The 20,332-nt window shown below is 42.3% G+C and overlaps 1 protein-coding gene across 2 annotated transcripts; it reads right to left on the bottom strand.

Moving 5' to 3' along the window:
* Nucleotides 1-1,003: 1,003 nt before the first annotated feature.
* Nucleotides 1,004-19,365, bottom strand: LOC110504345 (tandem C2 domains nuclear protein). Of its 2 annotated transcripts, none has more exons than XM_036962985.2 (12): nt 19,250-19,365; nt 18,903-18,974; nt 18,265-18,462; nt 17,527-17,673; nt 16,155-16,231; nt 13,458-13,539; nt 11,601-11,701; nt 10,081-10,197; nt 8,442-8,633; nt 2,394-2,499; nt 1,786-1,982; nt 1,004-1,600 (listed from the first exon to the last, which is right to left on the bottom strand). In XM_036962985.2, exons 2-12 carry the CDS (start codon nt 18,970-18,972, stop codon nt 1,490-1,492), a joined length of 1,398 nt encoding a protein of 465 aa, XP_036818880.1. In that variant the 5' UTR covers nt 18,973-18,974; nt 19,250-19,365; the 3' UTR covers nt 1,004-1,489. The 2 variants fall into 2 exon arrangements, with proteins under 2 accessions (XP_036818880.1, XP_036818879.1); XM_036962984.2 differs by having other exon boundaries at nt 19,261-19,359.
* Nucleotides 19,366-20,332: the final 967 nt, after the last annotated feature.

Below are 20,332 nucleotides of genomic sequence, written 5' to 3'. Positions count from 1 at the left end.
AGTAGGGGGGAGGGAGTAACTGAAAGCGAGCTGTTATTGGCAGAGAGATTTGAAACTCTCTTTCTTATTGGCTGCCGTTTTACGTGCTCCTAACCAACTGTGCTATTTTGTTTGGTTTTTTTTTGCGTTGTTTGTAACTTATTTTTTAAACTTATTTTGTATATAATGTTGCTTATGATCGAAAATAACTTCTGGTCATCAGAACTGCGATTACTCCAGTCACCCAAATCACAGACTGTTCTCTCTGCTACCGCACGGCAAGCGGTACCGGAGCGCCAAGTCTGGGACCAAAAGTCTCCTTAACAGCTTCTGCCCCCCCCCCCCCCAAGCCATAAGACCACTGAACAATTAATCAAATGGCCACCAGGACTATTTACATTGACACCCCCCCTCCACTAAACTCACTGTTTATTATCTGTGCATAGTCACTTCACCCCTATCTACATGTACAAATGACCTTGACTAACCTGTACATTAACTCGGTACTGATACCCCCTGTATATCGTCTCGTTATTGTTATTTTATTGTGTTACTTTTTTAATGATTTTTACTTTAGTTTACTTGTTAAATATTTTCTGAACTCTTTATTGAACTGCACTTTCGGTTAAGGTCTCTACACCTGTCGTTTTCGGCGCATGTGACAAATAAAGTTGGATTTGATTTGATTCATTAATTTACCGCCTGGTGATGTCTCCAGGCGGACCAAAAGTCCATCCCACCAAAACAGGATGAAATTTCAGGTCTTATCAAACAGCTCTTACACTTAAAGGGCATTATCATAGTTTTCACAATTTCACAGTATTTTTACAACCTCTAATATATAACACAGGAAAATCACATTTTTGACTGCACTAGGCCTTTAAGAACATACATTTTAGGTTAATAATATTACATTGTATTACACACCACAAACTTATTCCACAGATCCATATGTGAAAATGTGTGTTTAACCTGTTGTTGTTAGTAATATTAATAAGATATTCTTTGTTTTTTAAAATATATATTTTTTATATATATATTTTGAGATATAGCCGCAGACTCCGTGTCAGTACCTCCGTGGACCCCACTTTGAGAACCCCTGAAATAGGGTGCCATTTTGAATGTAGGCTGTGTGAGTTTCTATAGGCTGTGGTGAGTTTCTACAGGCTGTGTGAGTTTCTACAGGCTGTGTGAGTTTCTACAGGCTGTGTGAGGTGAGTTTCTACAGGCTGTGTGAGTTTCTACAGGCTGTGTGAGGTGAGTTTCTACAGGCTGTGTGAGTTTCTACAGGCTGTGTGAGTTTCTACAGGCTGTGTGAGGTGAGTTTCTACAGGCTGTGTGAGTTTCTATAGGCTGTGTGAGTTTCTACAAGCTGTGTGAGTTTCTACAGGCTGTGGTGAGTTTCTACAGGCTGTGTGAGTTTCTACAGGCTGTGTGAGTTTCTACAGGCTGTGTGAGTTTCTACAGGCTGTGTGAGTTTCTACAGGCCGTGTGAGTTTCTACAGGCGTTTCAGGACCCGTTGAGTCTGTGCCATACAGCCACCACCTTCTCGGGGTGAGACATGCTATCCCTCCACTGCTCTGCTGCTTCCTGCGTTGGGCTGTCGAAGCCAAGGTGAACCTGCAGAAAAATGTACGTTGTTATGCAATTGGCCTAATCTTCGAAACGCAAACACTCCACGTGGTTACTGGTGTGTGTGCCAGCGAGATAGGCAGAGCATTTGTGTGCATGGATAGTGGCAAGAAGAAGAAACGTCGTACGGAACAACAAAGTCAAACAGATTCAGTACGTTAAGCCGTTATCACCTGTCCGAGGAAGTGTTTTCGTCTGACAGAGCGGCGGCTGTACAGTTTGACTGACAGCAGGAAGCTCTGGTCCAGAGTCAAGGGGAAGTAGAAAGACTCAGTCCAGGTCAGCTGACCCCCGGAGGACTTCAGGACGTGAGTCTTCTTCTTCATCACCACCCTGCCCAACAGCTGCATCTCTATCTTCACAAAGAACGCTGTTTCACAGACGAGGAAGGAAGGGACACACACACACACACACACACACACAAACACACACAAGCAAAATGGTTACTCGTTAGCCTCGGAAGCCCAAGGCTTCTCACATACCAGACGGGATTTGTAAGGATGGCCACTCAAGACTATTCATCATTAAAATAATTTCAAATGTTTTCGAAGAATGATGTACGTGAATGGACATGTAGGTGGTCAGATCCAGACCTGGGTTCAAATCCTATTAGATATATTTCTAAAACATTCAGTATTTGCTGCTGTAGCCTGCCCGGAGTGCCTGGTTGTGGCCAGGGTTGGCACTTGTTGGACTTTACATCGAGCACAGCTACATTAATTATTATTTTTATTAAATAACATTTTGAACCCATGTCTGGTCAGGTGAAATAGACACCTACCTTGCCTGAGTGGAGCAGGGAGGTTCTGGGCAGCGAGGACCTGCAGTTGGATGCGTCCGTTAACAGGCTGGAAACAGGTGGCCAGGTGCAGCTCAGCGTGACACACCTGGAGAAAGACGGACAGGATGAAGAGGAAAACCTCAGACACTGGAGACTGGACACATTTCCTACCAACAACCTCACGTTGCTAAACACACTGGTGCCATCCCCCAAACGCCTGTACTTGGTTAGGTAGCTAATGCGGCGTGACAACTACGTGATTTGGAGGTATGGTAACGCCAGACTAGGTAGCGACGTGACAACAACATGATTTGGAGGTATGGTAACGCCAGACTAGGTTGCGACAACGTGATTTGGAGGTATGGTAACGCCAGACTAGGTAGCGACGTGACAACTACGTGATTTGGAGGTATGGTAACGCCAGACTAGGTAGCGACGTGACAACTACGTGATTTGGAGGTATGGTAACGCCAGACTAGGTTGCGACGTGACGACAATGTGATTTGGAGGTATGGTAACGCCAGACTAGGTAGCGACGTAACAATTCCCATCCGAAAGACAGCACCCTACACAGGGCAATGTCCCCAATCACTGCCCTGGGGCATTGGGATATTTGTACATATTAAAAATAAAAAAAATAGTGAACAGGGTGCCATTTGGTACGCATCCAATGCTGCATCAGAGAGTTGGCTCTTATACAGATGTAGGATCGTAATTTGATCACCCTGTTGCAGGCAAAAATTCCCCTGCAATGCAGGACATGTAAAACTTAGTGTATTTGAGGTTTAAAAAGGTTTCTGAAGTTTGTAATTTCCACTTTGAAAGTTCGGACTTGATTTGAAAACGGTATCAACCCGTTCAAAAATGTCCATTAATTATAATCCACATTTTCTGTTGCCGTATGATTATTTTCCAGATGCAGCTCAAATTAAGATCCTACATCTGTACCTCAGATGCCTATAATGTCCATTAAAAACCATTATTACACAAGGCTATTTCTAAATAATATTATTGCATCAATTGCTTCTAACCGTTTCTAAATCACCTGATCTCCGTCAACAGCTCTCCACATAAATGAGCCTATAACCCCCGTCAACAACTCTCCACATAATGAGCCTATAACCCCCGTCAACAACTCTCCACATAATGAGCCTATAACCCCCGTCAACAACTCTCCACATAATGAGCCTATAACCCCCGTCAACAACTCTCCACATAATGAGCCTATAACCCCGGTCAACAACTCTCCACATAATGAGCCTATAACCTCCGTCAACAACTCTCCACATAATGAGTCTATAACCCCCGTCAACAACTTTCCACACAATGAGTCTATAACCCCCATCAACAACTCTCCACATAATGAGTCTATACCCCCATCAACAACTCTCCACATAATGAGCCTATAACCTCCGTCAACAACTCTCCACATAATGAGTCTATAACCCTCATCAACAACTTTCCACACAATGAGTCTATAACCCCCATCAACAACTCTCCACATAATGAGTCTATACCCCCATCAACAACTCTCCACATAATGAGCCTATAACCTCCGTCAACAACTCTCCACATAATGAGCCTATAACCCCCGTCAACAACTCTCCACATAATGAGTCTATAACCCCCGTCAACAACTCTCCACATAATGAGTCTATAACCCCCGTCAACAACTCTCCACATAATGAGTCTATAACCCCCGTCAACAACTCTCCACATAATGAGTCTATAACCCCCGTCAACAACTCTCCACATAATGAGCCTATAACCCCCGTCAACAACTCTCCACATAATGAGTCTATAACCCCCGTCAACAACTCTCCACATAATGAGCCTACATAAAGGCTTTTTTTTAAAGATGCATGTATTGTATCCACTGTTTCAAATACACACTCTTCGTAGGACAGGTTAGTCTATTTCAGAAAGAGGGATACAACTAAAGGGAAGCTCAACACCCTGACCTTGACTACCTGAAATTTTGACCTTTGACCCTAGATGTCATTTATTTGACTCTTATGTATGACTCCGTCTAAGGCCTGTGTTATCTAAGGGCTTGGTTGGGTGCCTTAAGAAACTGCAAATAAGCCAGTGCGTCATAGTTGGGCAGTAAAAGGAATCATGAAAGCAGCAGCTGGGACCAAGACGATACTCCCAGTGAACAGGTTGGTGTTTAGAGGGATACTCCCAGAGGACAGGTTGGTGTTTAGAGGGATACTCCCAGACGACAGGTTGGTGTTTAGAGGTATACTCCCAGAGGACAGGTTGGTGTTTAGAGGGATACTCCCAGAGGACAGGTTGGTGTTTAGAGGGATACTCCCAGAGGACAGGTTGGTGTTTAGAGGGATACTCCCAGACGACAGGTTGGTGTTTAGAGGAATACTCCCAGAGGACAGGTTGGTGTTTAGAGGGATACTCCCAGAGGACAGGTTGGTGTTTAGAGGGATACTCCCAGTGGACAGGTTGGTGTTTAGAGGGATACTCCCAGAGAACAGGTTGGTGTTTAGAGGGATACTCCCAGAGGACAGGTTGGTGTTTAGAGGGATACTCCCAGAGGACAGGTTGGTGTTTAGAGGGATACTCCCAGAGGACAGGTTGGTGTTCAGAAGGATACACCCAGAGGACAGGTTGGTGTTCAGAAGGATACACCCAGAGGACAGGTTGGTGTTTAGAGGGATACTCCACTGACAAGCTAACTAGTGGCTGCAGGTTCGTGAGTGAAAACTTGGGCTTTTTTTCTCAATGAAATTCACTGAATAGAAAACAGGGACTAAATATATAACTGTGCATTCGGGAAAGTATTCAGATCCCTTGACTTTGTCCACATATTCTTACGACAGTTTATTCTAAAATTGATTAAATCGTTTTTTTTCCCCTTGTCAATCTACACACAATACCCCATAATGACATCACAATACCCAATCATGACATCACAATACCCCATAATGACATCACAATACCCCATAATGACATCACAATGCCTCATAATGACAAAGCAAAAACAGGTTTTTAGAAATGTTTGCAAATTTATATATAAATAATGAATAAATGAAATATCACATTTACATAGGTATTCAGACCCTTTACTCAGTACTTTGTTGAAGCAACTTTGGGGAGTTTTTGGGGAGTTTCTCCCATTCTTCTCTGCAGAACACCTCAAGCTCTGTCAGGTTGGATGAGGAGCGTCGCTGCACAGCTATTTTCAGGTCTCTCCAGAGATGTTCGATCGGGTTCAAGTCCGGGCTCTGGCTGGGCCACTCAAGGACAGTCAGAGACTTTTCCCGAAGCAACTCCTGCGTTGTCTTGACTGTGTGCTTAGGGTCGTTGTGCTGCTGGAAGTAGGGCTGGGCGATATGGCCAAAATATGATATCACGGACGGTATGACGGTATTTTTAGTTTTTCAATAATAAAAGTTCTACCTTTTGCTTTTATGAGTAGGGAGTGACCCCAGTGTGCTTTATGAGTAGTGAGTGATCCTAGGGTGGCAACACATACAGTTGAAGTCGGAAGTTTACATACACCTTAGCCAAATACATTTAAACTCAGTTTTACACAATTCCTGACATTTTAATCTGAGTAAAAATTCCCTGTCTTAGGTCAGTTAGGATCGCCACTTTATTTTAAGAATGTGAAATGTCAGAATAATAGTAGAGAGAATGATTTATTTCAGCTTTTATTTCTTTCATCACATTCCCAGTGGGTCAGAAGTTTACATACATTCAATTAGTATTTGGCCTTTAAATTGGGTTGGGTCAAACGTTTCGGGTGGCCTTCCACAAGCTTCCCACAATAAATTGGGGGAATTTTGGCCCATTCCTCCTGACAGAGCTGGTGTAACTGAGTCAGGTTTGTAGGCCTCCTTGCTCGCACACACTTTTTCAGTTCTGCCCACAAATGTTCTATTGGATTGAGGACAGGGCTTTGTGGTGGCCACTCCAATATCTTGACTTTGTTGTCCTTAAGACATTTTGCCACAACTTTGGAAGTATGCTTGGGGTCATTGTCCATTTGGAAGACCCATTTGTGACCAAGCTTTACCTTCCTGACTGATGTCTTGAGATGTTGCTTCAACATATCCACATAATTTTCCTGCCTCATGATGCCATCTATTTTGTGAAGTGCACCAGTCCCTCCTGCAGCAAAGCACCCCCACAACATGATGCCTCCACCCCCGTGCTTCACAGTTGGGATGGTGTTCTTCGGCTTGCAAGCTCCCCCTTTTTCCTCCAAACATAACGATGGTCATTATGGCCAAACAGTTCTATTTTTGTTTCATCAGACCAGAGAACATTTCTCCAAAAAGTACGATCTTTGTCCCCATGTGCAATTGCAAACCGTAGCCTGGCTTTTTTATGGCGGTTTTGGAGCAGTGGCTTCTTCCTCGCTGAGCAGGAATTGAAATACATCCACAGGTGTACACATTGACTCAAATGATGTCAATTAGCCTATCAGAAGCTTCTAAAGCCATGACATTATTTTCTGGAATTTTCCAAGCTGTTGGAATTGTGATACAGTGAATGATAAGTGAAATAATCTGTCTGAAAATTATTTGGTTTTAAATTTACTTAAGCATCAAAAGTAAATGTCATTTATAAAATATACTTAAGTATCGAAAGTAAAAGTATAAATAATTTCAAATTCCTTATATGAAGCAAACCAGATGGCACCATTTTGTTTTTTGTTTTTCAATTTACAGATAGCCAGGGGAACACTCCAACACTCAGACATAATTTACAGATAGCCAGGGGCACTCTACAACACTCAGACATCCTTTACAGATAGCCAGGGAACACTCCAACACTCAGACATAATTTACAGATAGCCAGGGGCACTCTACAACACTCAGACATCCTTTACAGATAGCCAGGGGAACACTCCAACACTCAGACATAATTTACAGATAGCCAGGGGAACACTCCAACACTCAGACATCCTTTACAGATAGCCAGGGGCACTCTACAACACTCAGACATCTTTTACAGATAGCCAGGGGAACACTCCAACACTCAGACATCATTTACAGATAGCCAGGGGCACACTCCAACACTCAGACATCATTTACAGATAGCCAGGGGCCCACTCCAACACTCAGACATAATTTACAGATAGCCAGGGGCCCACTCCAACACTCAGACATAATTTACAAACAAAGCATTTGTGTTTTGGTGAGTCTGCCAGATCAGAGGCAGTAGGGATGAACAGGGATGTTCTCTTTATAAGTGTGTGAATTAGACCATTTTCCTGTCCTGCTAAGCATTCAAAATGTAATTAATATTTTTAGGGTTCAGGGAAAATGTATGGAGTAAAAAGTACAGTATTTTGTTTAGGTATGTAGAGAAGTAAAAGTTGTCAAAAAATAAAAAAAGGTTGGAGTCATTAAAACTCGTTTTTCAACCACTCCACAAATTTCTTGTTAACAAACTATAGCGTTGGCAAGTCGGTTAGTACATCTACTTAGGGCAACATGCTAAGAAAAGGCAAACTAGCTGTTTGCTGATGTAAGAAACACAAACTAATATTGTAATTATAGAACGCTAGTGGATTTATATTAAGAAGCAAAGTGAAAACAGCATTGTTGTCGTCAACATTGTTCCATGTGCTGCATTGACCATGTAGACTGAACACAAGTGTCTCGTGGTTGAGGAACATCAAATGCTGCCCCTTGAGTGACAGGGGGCGTGGCTAGGTCTGTGTGGAAAGAGCGGAGAGAGATGACTCAAGAAGCAAAGTACTTGGTGGAGTTCTGCAAATATTTTTGTCCTTCTGGAAGGTTCTCCCGTCTCCACAAAGGAACTCTGGAGCTCTGTCAGAGTGACTATCGGGTTCTTGGTCACCTTCCAGACCAAGGCCCTTCTTCCCCAAATGCTCAGTTTGACTATCGGGTTCTTGGTCACCTCCCTGACTCATTTTTACACGCTTCGGTGTGACTCGGTCGGTTGATCAAAATCCACAAAGTTCCAATCTCAGGCCGGACACTCAAAACCACAAGGCCACTGAGTTGGAATACATTTTCTAGTCATCCTTTCTATGCTGTACAACTCTATACTCACAGTGGTCTTGGAAAGAGGGCTGAGCTCCATCCAGTGCTGTGTCTCCTCAGGGCCCAGCTGTCTGAGGGAGAGGACACACTCTGCCACCGTTCTCTTCCTGGGGTGGTGGGTCTGCAGCCGGAATACCAGAGCACTGCAACGCAGCTGCTGCAGCCGCAACGTAAACACAAAGGTCTCCATGAAGACTGTGTCCTAGGAGGAGGGAGGGAGGGAGGGAGGGAGGGAGGGAGGGAGGGAGGGAGGGAGGGAGGGAGGGAGGGAGGGAGGGAGGGAGGGAGGGAGGGAGGGAGGGAGGGAGGGGAGGGAGGGAGGGAGGGAGGGAGGGAGGGAGGGAGGGAGGGAGGGAGGGAGGGAGGGGAGGGAGGGAGGGAGCAGAGATAGAAGATTAGGACGGTACTCCACTCTGACTAGTACCTGGTAGATTAGGACGGTGCTCCACTCTGACTAGTACCTGGTAGATTAGGACGGTACTCCACTCTGACTAGTACCTGGTAGATTAGGATGGTACTCCACTCTGACTAGTACCTGGTAGATTAGGACGGTGCTCCACTCTGACTAGTACCTGGTAGATTAGGACGGTGCTCCACTCTGACTAGTACCTGGTAGATTAGGACAGTACTCCACTCTGACTAGTACCTGGTAGTATGTTATCAGAGAGGATCACATTATTTCTTCACTTACTCGTAGAACCAAGTGGAGCAAAAAGCATCGACAGTGCAAATGGAGGAATCCTGTTCTCACTTAATTTCCAGCCATTGACTCTTCAGGCCTGCAACAGCTCAGCAACAGAAACACTGCGCTCGATAAGAGGCTAAACTACCAGGGAGAACTAAAAGCCAGTGACGTGGAGCTCAGAGGAGATCTCTCTGTCTCTCTCTCTCTCTCTCTACCTATCTATCTATCTATCTAGCTATCTATATCTATATCTATTTTCCTTGGTTTTGGGGTGGCAGGAGAGTTGGACTAGTAACCGAAAGGTTGCAAGTTCAAATCCCTGAGCTCTCGTTCTGCCCCTGAACAGGCAGTTAACCCACTGTTCCTAAGCCGTCATTGAAAATTTGTTCTTAACTGACTATATAAAGGTAAAATAAATAAAAACATCTGGGCCCGTATCCACAAAGCATCTTAGAGAATGAGTGCTGATCTGATCTGTCCATATAATCTTATTCATTCATTCTGATCTAGGATCTGTCCATATAGTCTTATTCATTCTGATCTAGGATCTGTCCATATAATCTTATTCATTCATTCTGATCTAGGATCTGTCCATATAGTCTTATTCATTCTGATCTAGGATCTGTCCATATAATCTTATTCATTCTGATCTAGGATCTGTCCATATAATCTTATTCATTCTGATCTAGGATCTGTCCATGTAGTCTTATTCATTCTGATCTAGGATCTGTTCATATAGTCTTATTAATTATGTCTAGGATCTGTCCATATAGTCTTATTCATTCTGATCTAAAAGGCCAAACTGATTCTAGACCAGCACTCCTACTCAGAGACGCTTTGTGGATACATGACCAGGTTAGCCAATGTAATGCCCAGGGGAGAGGATGGAAGAACGTTAGTTGCCAGAGAGAATAACTTTTACTTTCTCCCAGACAGACATCTAGACAGATGTTAAATAACTTACCGGAGATCCTTCCTTGACGGAGCTCTTGAACTGTACTGGTTTGCTCATAGTGATGATGCCTTTAAAGCTCATCTTCTGATGCTCACTGCTGTTCTGAGCGAGCGACACATCCTTACACTGAGAGAAGGAGAGAAATAAGACTTAGAGGTCTGGCTACAGAGTTAGAGGCCCGGCTACAGAGTTAGAGGTCAGTCTACAGAGTTAGAGGCCCGTCTACAGAGTTAGAGGCCCGGCTACAGAGGTAGAGATCCGACTACATAGTTAGAGGTCTGACTACAGAGTTAGAGGCCCGTCTACAGAGTTAGAGGCCCGGCTACAGAGTTAGAGGCCCGTCTACAGAGTTAGAGGTCTGACTACAGAGTTAGAGGCCCGTCTACAGAGTTAGAGGTCTGACTACAGAGTTAGAGGCCCGTCTACAGAGTTAGAGGCCCGGCTACAGAGTTAGAGGCCCGGCTACAGAGTTAGAGGTCTGACTACAGAGTTAGAGGTCTGACTACAGAGTTAGAGGTCTGACTACAGTTAGAGGTCTGACTACAGAGTTAGAGGTCTGACTACAGTTAGAGGTCTGACTACAGAGTTAGAGGTCTGACTACAGTTAGAGGTCTGACTACAGAGTTAGAGGTCTGACTACAGTTAGAGGTCTGACTACAGAGTTAGAGGTCTGACTACAGTTAGAGGTCTGACTACAGTTAGAGGTCTGACTACAGCGTTAGAGGTCCGGCTACAGAGTTAGAGGCCCGGCTACAGAGTTAGAGGTCTGACTACAGAGTTAGAGGCCCGGCTACAGAGTTAGAGGCCCGGCTACAGAGTTAGAGGTCTGACTACAGAGTTAGAGGTCTGACTACAGAGTTAGAGGTCTGACTACAGTTAGAGGTCTGACTACAGAGTTAGAGGTCTGACTACAGAGTTAGAGGTCTGGCTACAGAGTTAGAGGTCTGACTACAGTTAGAGGTCTGACTACAGAGTTAGAGGTCTGACTACAGAGGTAGAGGCCCGGCTACAGAGGTAGAGGCCCGGCTACAGAGGTAGAGGCCCGACTACAGAGGTAGAGGCCTGGCTACAGAGGTAGAGATCTGACTACAGAGTTAGAGGTCTGACTACAGTAGGTATCATAGTGTATTTATTATACAGACACATCTAACCAAGTGTCTCAGGAATTCTCTTGTTTTTTGGGTGGAAGTAATTTATTTGTTAGTGTATCTACGTGGTGATCGTATTTTGTGATATGATCAGTCCTTCTAATTTGTGATTGGAACGGAAGTGGCTGTTAATCTACTTTACATTTGAAAAATAAACTCAAAGCAATGATTATTTTTCTTCACTAAAACACTTCTCAGAAGTTAACAGAGTAGTGACTTGTGAGAGAGAGGAGAAATTGAGATGGAGTTTCTGGTCCAACAATCTGAGACAGAGGCTCCATTCAGTCACCTAGCAGGCAGGTACAATGGGCCCTTCAGTCCCCTGGGTAGGTAGGTTCAGTCCCCTGGGTAGCCCCTTCCTACCGCGGCCTATAACCGTACCTGTACCAACGTGATCCACACCTGCTCCAGGGCCTCCTGGTAACTGAGCCGGACACACACCTTCCCCAAGTCTCTCTCATCTCCAGACAACGTGATGGACTCTACAAAGACAGACACATGTCGGTTCAATGGAAAACACCAACAGAGAGACATGTCGGTTCAATGGAAAACACCAACAGAGAGACATGTCAGATCAATGGAAAACACCAACAGAGACATGTCAGATCAATGGAAAACACCAACAGAGAGACATGTCAGATCAATGGAAAACACCAACAGAGAGACATGTCAGATCAATGGAAAACACCAACAGAGAGACATGTCAGATCAATGGAAAACACCAACAGAGACATGTCAGATCAATGGAAAACACCAACAGAGAGACATGTCAGATCAATGGAAAACACCAACAGAGACATGTCAGATCAATGGAAAACACCAACAGAGAGACATGTCAGATCAATGGAAAACACCAACAGAGAGACATGTCAGATCAATGGAAAACACCAACAGAGACATGTCAGATCAATGGAAAACACCAACAGAGACATGTCAGATCAATGGAAAACACCAACAGAGAGACATGTCAGATCAATGGAAAACACCAACAGAGAGACATGTCAGATCAATGGAAAACACCAACAGAGAGACATGTCAGATCAATGGAAAACACCAACAGAGACATGTCAGATCAATGGAAAACACCAACAGAGAGACATGTCAGATCAATGGAAAACACCAACAGAGAGACATGTCAGATCAATGGAAAACACCAACAGAGAGACATGTCAGATCAATGGAAAACACCAACAGAGACATGTCAGATCAATGGAAAACACCAACAGAGAGACATGTCAGATCAATGGAAAACACCAACAGAGAGACATGTCAGATCAATGGAAAACACCAACAGAGACATGTCAGATCAATGGAAAACACCAACAGAGACATGTCAGATCAATGGAAAACACCAACAGAGAGACATGTCAGATCAATGGAAAACACCAACAGAGAGACATGTCAGAACAATGGAAAACACCAACAGAGAGACATGTCAGATCAATGGAAAACACCAACAGAGACATGTCAGATCAATGGAAAACACCAACAGAGAGACATGTCAGATCAATGTAAAACACCAACAGAGAGACATGTCAGATCAATGGAAAACACCAACAGAGACATGTCAGATCAATGGAAAACACCAACAGAGACATGTCAGATCAATGGAAAACACCAACAGAGAGACATGTCAGATCAATGGAAAACACCAACAGAGAGACATGTCAGATCAATGGAAAACACCAACAGAGAGACATGTCAGATCAATGGAAAACACCAACAGAGAGACATGTCAGATCAATGGAAAACACCAACAGAGAGACATGTCAGATCAATGGAAAACACCAACAGAGACATGTCAGATCAATGGAAAACACCAACAGAGAGACATGTCAGATCAATGGAAAACACCAACAGAGACATGTCAGATCAATGGAAAACACCAACAGAGAGACATGTCAGATCAATGGAAAACACCAACAGAGAGACATGTCAGATTAATGGAAAACAAGCTCTTGAACATGAACAAATCCATCTGCATTTGTGCATTGTGAAATTCTTGATGTACATGTGTGTGTGTGTGTGTGTGTGTGTGTGTGTGTGTGTGTGTGTGTGTGTGCGCGCATTGTGTGTGTGTTCTATTTTCCTCCTAAATAAAAAATAATAATTCTGACAAAGTCTGTTAGGAAGTGGATTGTTGTCTTTGTTCTGTTGTCAGGGTTTAGGGTTTCCTTTATATTGGTTACCAAGGCTACGACTGGGGTGTGTGTGTGTGTGTGTGTGTGTAATGGTTACCAAGGCTACGGCTGTTCTCCAGGGAGTCCCTCTGGGAGGACGATGCACTGCTGCTCTGGACACTGGACACACTGTCGTAACGCTACAATGGGACACACACACACACACACACACACACACACACACACACACACACACACACACACACACACGTGTTAGGCCCTGGACACACTGTCATAATAAACACAGAGACAACCTTGCGTGACATTAAAACATGAAATCAACAGGACATGAACAGGATGTTCAAACAGACTGAGTATTATTATCTCTGCATGAATACACTACATATGACACTACATAATACACTACATATTACACTACATAATACACTACATAATACACTACATATTACACTACATAATACACTACATAATACACTACATATTACACTACATAATACACTACATATTACACTACATATTACACTACATAATACACTACATAATACATAATACACTACATATTACACTACATATTACACTACATAATACATAATACACTACATATTACACTACATAATACACTACATAATACACTACATATTACACTACATAATACACTACATAATACACTACATAATACACTACATAATACATAATACACTACATATTACACTACATAATACACTACATAATACACTACATATTACACTACATAATACACTACATATTACACTACATAATACACTACATAATACACTACATAATACATAATACACTACACAATACACTACATAATACACTACATAATACACTACATAATACATAATACACTACATATTACACTACATATTACACTACATAATACACTACATATTACACTACATATTACACTACATATTACACTACATAATACACTACATATTACACTACATAATACACTACATAATACACTACATAATACATAATACACTACACAATGCACTACATAATACACTACATAATACACTACATAATACATAATACACTACATATTACACTACATATTACACTACATAATACACTACATATTACACTACATAATACACTGCATATTACACTACATAATACACTACATAATACATAATACACTACATAATACACTACATAATACATAATACACTACATATTACACTACATATTACACTACGTAATACACTACATAATACACTACATATTACACTACATAATACACTACATAATACACTACATAATACATAATACACTACATATTACACTACATAATACACTACATAATACACTACACAAAACATAATACACTACATAATACACTACATAATACACTACATATTACACTACATATTACACTACATAATACACTACATAATACACTACATAATACACTACATAATACACTACATAATACATAATACACTACATATTACACTACATAATACATAATACACTACATAATACACTACATAATACATAATACACTACATATTACACTACATAATACACTACACAAAACATAATAAACTACATAATACACTACATAATACACTACATAATACATAATACACTACATAATACACTACATATTACACTACATAATACATAATACACTACATAATAAACTACATAATACATAATACACTACATAATACACTACATAATACATAATACACTACATATTACACTACATAATACACTACACAAAACATAATAAACTACATAATACACTACATAATACACTACATAATACATAATACACTACATAATACATAATACACTACATATTACACTACATAATACATAATACACTACATAATACACTACATAATACACTACATAATACACTACATAATACATAATACACTACATAATACACTACATATTACACTACATATTACACTACATAATACACTACATAATACACTACACAGCAACAGCTAGACTTCCCCCATATTACACTACACAGCATCAGCTCAACAGCTAGACTTCCCCGATAAGGCATGAGAGCAACTAACAATACAACACACTAAGCATCCAATCACAAAGTTCTGGCCCAGGTTCAACCAGGTACAGGATGTGTTCTAAATGACTCCCTATGTCCTTTATAGTGAACTACTGTTTGTCCAGGGCCCATAAGTCACTACGTAGGGAATAGGGAGCAATTTAGGATGCAAGCCTAATATCAGTACGCTGTGAAACACGTAGTCAAACTGAAGTTTATCACGTTATTTATCACGAGGTTCTGTACGATAGATTGTAATGTTTATCGTGGTTTTTTGGGGGGGGGGCGAGACATGAGACCAAAAGTATTCATAACAAATACACACAATATATATACCCGGTAACCAACGGTGTTGTTGATGACTGGCGATTACGGTACAATACAATACACCTCATATTACTAATACAGCCAAGAGGACCCCACCCAGACCAGCCCTAACCAAACCCTACATATTATTGTGATTGATTACCACTCCATTCAACACAATCAACAGAGCTTTGCGCCGTCTTTCAGAGGCCGAGAGGTGAGTGACGGTCGATGGAAACCATGAATGTGGCCGAGCGGGGGGGGGGGGGGGGGGGGGTGACGCACAACGACTTTACATGTGGACGACGGGAACACAAAGATATGGCAGCTCATAGGTGGATTTAGGCTTTGGCTTTACGGAGGAGGCATCACACTGAATGTGTCAGAGGTAAACAACACAGGTGGTTTGGCTATTGCATAAACATCCTCACTCACCTGTATGTGGCTGGGAGGGTTGGAGTTGGACAAGTCAAACAGGGATTTGCTCAGATTCCCAGTCGTCACATTCCCACCTGAAAGCCAAACAAACCGTGTTAACGCTAAGATACCTTTTCCCCAAATGTGAAAGCTAAGCAAATAGTTACTAAGACACAGGAAAATCTCAGTAATTTGCAATATGATGATGGGATTCTTTTCTCTTTATGATTTTACAGTACACACCTGATCCACAGGTCCTGGTCTCTCCTCACACATAAACCAATATGAGCTGGTATTACTTTTCTTATCCGTGATATTACAGTACACTAGGGGTCAGGGGTGATATTACAGTACACTAGGGGTCAGGGGTGATATTACAGTACACTAGGGGTCAGGGGTGAAATACAGTACACTAGGGGTCAGGGGTGATATTACAGTACACTAGGGGTCAGGGGTGAAATACAGTACACTAGGGGTCAGGGGTGATATTACAGTACACTAGGGGTCAGTGGTGAAATTACAGTACACTAGGGGTCAGGGGTGAAATTACAGTACACTAGGGGTCAGGGGTGATATTACAGTACACTAGGGGTCAGGGGTGATATTACAGTACACTAGGGGTCAGGGGTGAAATACAGTACATTAGGGCTCAGGGGTGAAATCACAGTACACTAGGGGTCAGGGGTGAAATTACAGTACACTAGGGGTCAGGGGTGAAATTACAGTACACTAGGGGTCAGTGGTGAAATCACAGTACACTAGGGGTCAGGGGTGAAATTACAGTACACTAGGGGTCAGGGGTGATATTACAGTACACTAGGGGTCAGGGGGGAAATTACAGTACACTAGGGGTCAGGGGTGAAATCACAGTACACTAGGGGTCAGGGGTGAAATTACAGTACACTAGGGGTCAGGGGTGATATTACAGTACAGGGTTAGGGGTCAGGGTGATATTACAGTACAGGGTTAGGGGTCAGGGTGATATTACAGTACAGGGTTAGGGGTCAGGGTAATATTACAGAACAGGGTTAGGGGTCAGGGTGATATTACAGTACAGGGTCAGGGTTATATTACAGTACAGGGTTAGGGGTCAGGGTGATATTACAGTACAGGGTTAGGGGTCAGGGTGATATTACAATACAGGGTTAGGGGTCAGGGTGATATTACAGTACAGGGTCAGGGTGATATTACAGTACAGGGTTAGGGGTCAGGGTGATATTGCAGTACAGGGTTAGGGGTCAGGGGTGATATTACAGTACAGGGTCAGGGGTCAGGGGTGATATTACAGTACAGGGTTAGGGGTCAGGGGTGATATTACAGTACAGGGTTAGGGGTCAGGGTGATATTACAGTACAGGGTTAGGGGTCAGGGGTGATATTACAGTACACACCTGATTCTGAGCCCCGGGGACTCTTTTTCAGATTGCTGTGTCGTGTTGTTCCGGGAGACATGTTGGGGGAGGAGTCGGGGTTATAGACTATGTGACTGGCCCCTGACAGCTCCGCCTTCCTCTCTGCATAGGTGCTCCTGGCTGAACCTGGGGCACATAGAGGTTAGAGGTCACAGGTCAGAAGTTACATAACACATTCCCTAAACCTGGGATACACAGAGGTTAGAGGTCACAGGTCAGAGGTTACCTAACACATCCCCTAAACCTGGGATACATAGAGGTTAGAGGTCACAGGTCAGAAGTTACATAACACATTCCCTAAACCTGGGATACACAGAGGTTAGAGGTCACAGGTCAGAGGTTACCTAACACATCCCCTAAACCTGGGATACATAGAGGTTAGAGGTCACAGGTCAGAAGTTACATAACACATCACCTAAACCTGGGATACACAGAGGTTAGAGGTCACAGGTCAGAGGTTACCTAACACATCCCCTAAACCTGGGATACATAGAGGTTAGAGGTCACAGGTCAGAAGTTACATAACACATCACCTAAACTCGGGGTACACACAGAGAGACTATTGCCATAATCAATACAGTATGTACATTATGATATTAGCAATAAAACATTAATTTATATACATTTTCGCTCTGAGAAAAGCCCAGACAATGGTGGTTGTAAAAAATGTCCACATTTGTGACAGTAAAGACACTGATTGATTGACTTGATACATACTGTGTAGCCCTGGTGTCTGGTAGCCGAGGTAACGTGATCCTCGTGGTTGGATGTAGGAAGGTTTGAACGTGGGGAGGACAAAGGGGATCTCTTTTCCATCCAAGGGGAGTTTAGAGAGGAGATAGTCCTCTGATACCCCTACACCCTTCCTGGGGCCACCTGAGATAGCTCTGGCAGGGGGCATCTTCATTGTAATCACTACAAAGTAGAATAAACCATTATTTTTCCTCAGAGGGACTTCCGTTTACTACGTAGTAGACATCCATCACATGTTATGGACGGGGCGGCAGGGTAGCCTAGTGGTGAGAGCGTTGGACTAGTAACTGAAAGGTTGCAAGTTTGAATCCCCCAGCTGACAAGGTACAGATCTGTCGTTCTGCCCCTGAACAAGGCAGTTAACCCACTGTTCCTAGGCCGTCGTTATAAATAAGAATTTGTTCTTAATCGACTTGCCTGGTAAAATAAATCAGGCTGTAGACTATGTGGTACTACATTAAAAAGAGATCAAAAATAACACAAAGAATAGAGGCTAATCAATGTATTTTCTTTAATAAACATTTGATGATATAATAGGCCAAGGAGTAATCCAATAGGCTATTTATTTATTTTTTATATGTATAAAATTAACAATTTACTACCTTGCTGTTCTATCTCGGCGTCCTTGCCTAGGAAGGTCTTGCAGCAGTTCTTGATGCATTCCATTGCCATGCCTATAATAGAGTCGTAATCAGAGTACACAACAGAATAAACAGCAGCACGAAGCCAACTGTATTACCGCTTGAAAGTTTCTGAGAATTTACGTTCAAATAACTGACTGCGATTTATCTTTCTGACGACAGAATAGTTCAAGAAATGAATTGACAGGAGTCAGCTATATCTTCTGATGAGAAGAGATACATAGGTAGAAACGATTCCTAGACATTTCAGCAATTATTATCATCTCACAATAACCACATTAACCAAACTAAAACAAATGTATAAAAACCTGCTAAAAACCTGCTAAGCAGATATTCCCGCCCCGGGAAGACGCACAACTTCTTTCAGTACTTCTCTATAGAACAGCTGGAATAGTGGGTATTCTCCCAAACTGTCCTCGTCCTTAACTTCCACTGGAACCACAGACACGTTTTAGGTCCTAGTGCCCGTCGAGTTTAAGGCTGGTTGGTTCTGTTGACATGGTTCCTCTCCCTCCGCTAATGCCCTTCAACGAGACGTTCTCAAGATGAACAAGCTTCCTTCTCCAAAAACAAAATTAATAATAAACATGTGCAGGAGTCTCAATTGCTTCCTTAATAAAGATAAAGAATGGTATAGTCTGTTCATGTGATCTCCACGTTATAGTCTATTCATGTGATCTCCATGTTATAGTCTATTCATGTGATCTCCATGTTATAGTCTATTCATGTGATCTCCATGTTATAGTCTATTCATGTGATCTCCATGTTATAGTCTATTCATGTGATCTCCATGTTATAGTCTATTCATGTGATCTCCATGTTATAGTCTATTCATGTGATCTCCATGTTATAGTCTATTCATGTGATCTCCACGTTATAGTCTGTTCATGTGATCTCCACGTTATAGTCTATTCATGTGATCTCCATGTTATAGTCTATTCATGTGATCTCCACGTTATAGTCTATTCATGTGATCTCCACGTTATAGTCTATTCATGTGATCTCCATGTTATAGTCTATTCATGTGATCTCCACGTTATAGTCTATTCATGTGATCTCCACGTTATAGTCTATTCATGTGATCTCCACGTTATAGTCTATTCATGTGATCTCCACGTTATAGTCTATTCATGTGATCTCCACGTTATAGTCTATTCATGTGATCTCCACGTTATAGTCTATTCATGTGATCTCCACGTTATAGTCTATTCATGTGATCTCCACGTTATAGTCTATTCATGTGATCTCCATGTTATAGTCTATTCATGTGATCTCCACGTTATAGTCTATTCATGTGATCTCCATGTGAGCATGTATTAATTTCCCTGATCAGAAATATCCTCATTTGACCTCCCAGTTTTGGACACTATTGGCTTTTGTTGCTAATCCCC

This window comes from Oncorhynchus mykiss, chromosome 25 (assembly GCF_057628025.1).
Source record: "Oncorhynchus mykiss isolate SJ-2025 chromosome 25, ASM5762802v1, whole genome shotgun sequence".
Lineage (NCBI taxonomy): Eukaryota > Metazoa > Chordata > Actinopteri > Salmoniformes > Salmonidae > Oncorhynchus > Oncorhynchus mykiss.
The sequence above is the reverse complement of the archived record's forward strand: the minus strand, read 5'-3'. Positions and strand labels throughout refer to the sequence as shown.

Excerpts from the sequence above, each read along its gene's own strand:
- LOC110504345 (XM_036962985.2), bottom strand. The coding sequence starts at position 18,972 with ATGGCAATGGAATGCATCAAGAACTGCTGCAAGACCTTCCTAGGCAAG. Across the intron at positions 13,540-16,154 it reads ACCCTCCCAGCCACATACAG|CGTTACGACAGTGTGTCCAG; the intron begins GTGAGTGAGGAT and ends GTCCCATTGTAG. Across the intron at positions 1,983-2,393 it reads CCCTGCTCCACTCAGGCAAG|CGTTCTTTGTGAAGATAGAG; the intron begins GTAGGTGTCTAT and ends TCTGTGAAACAG.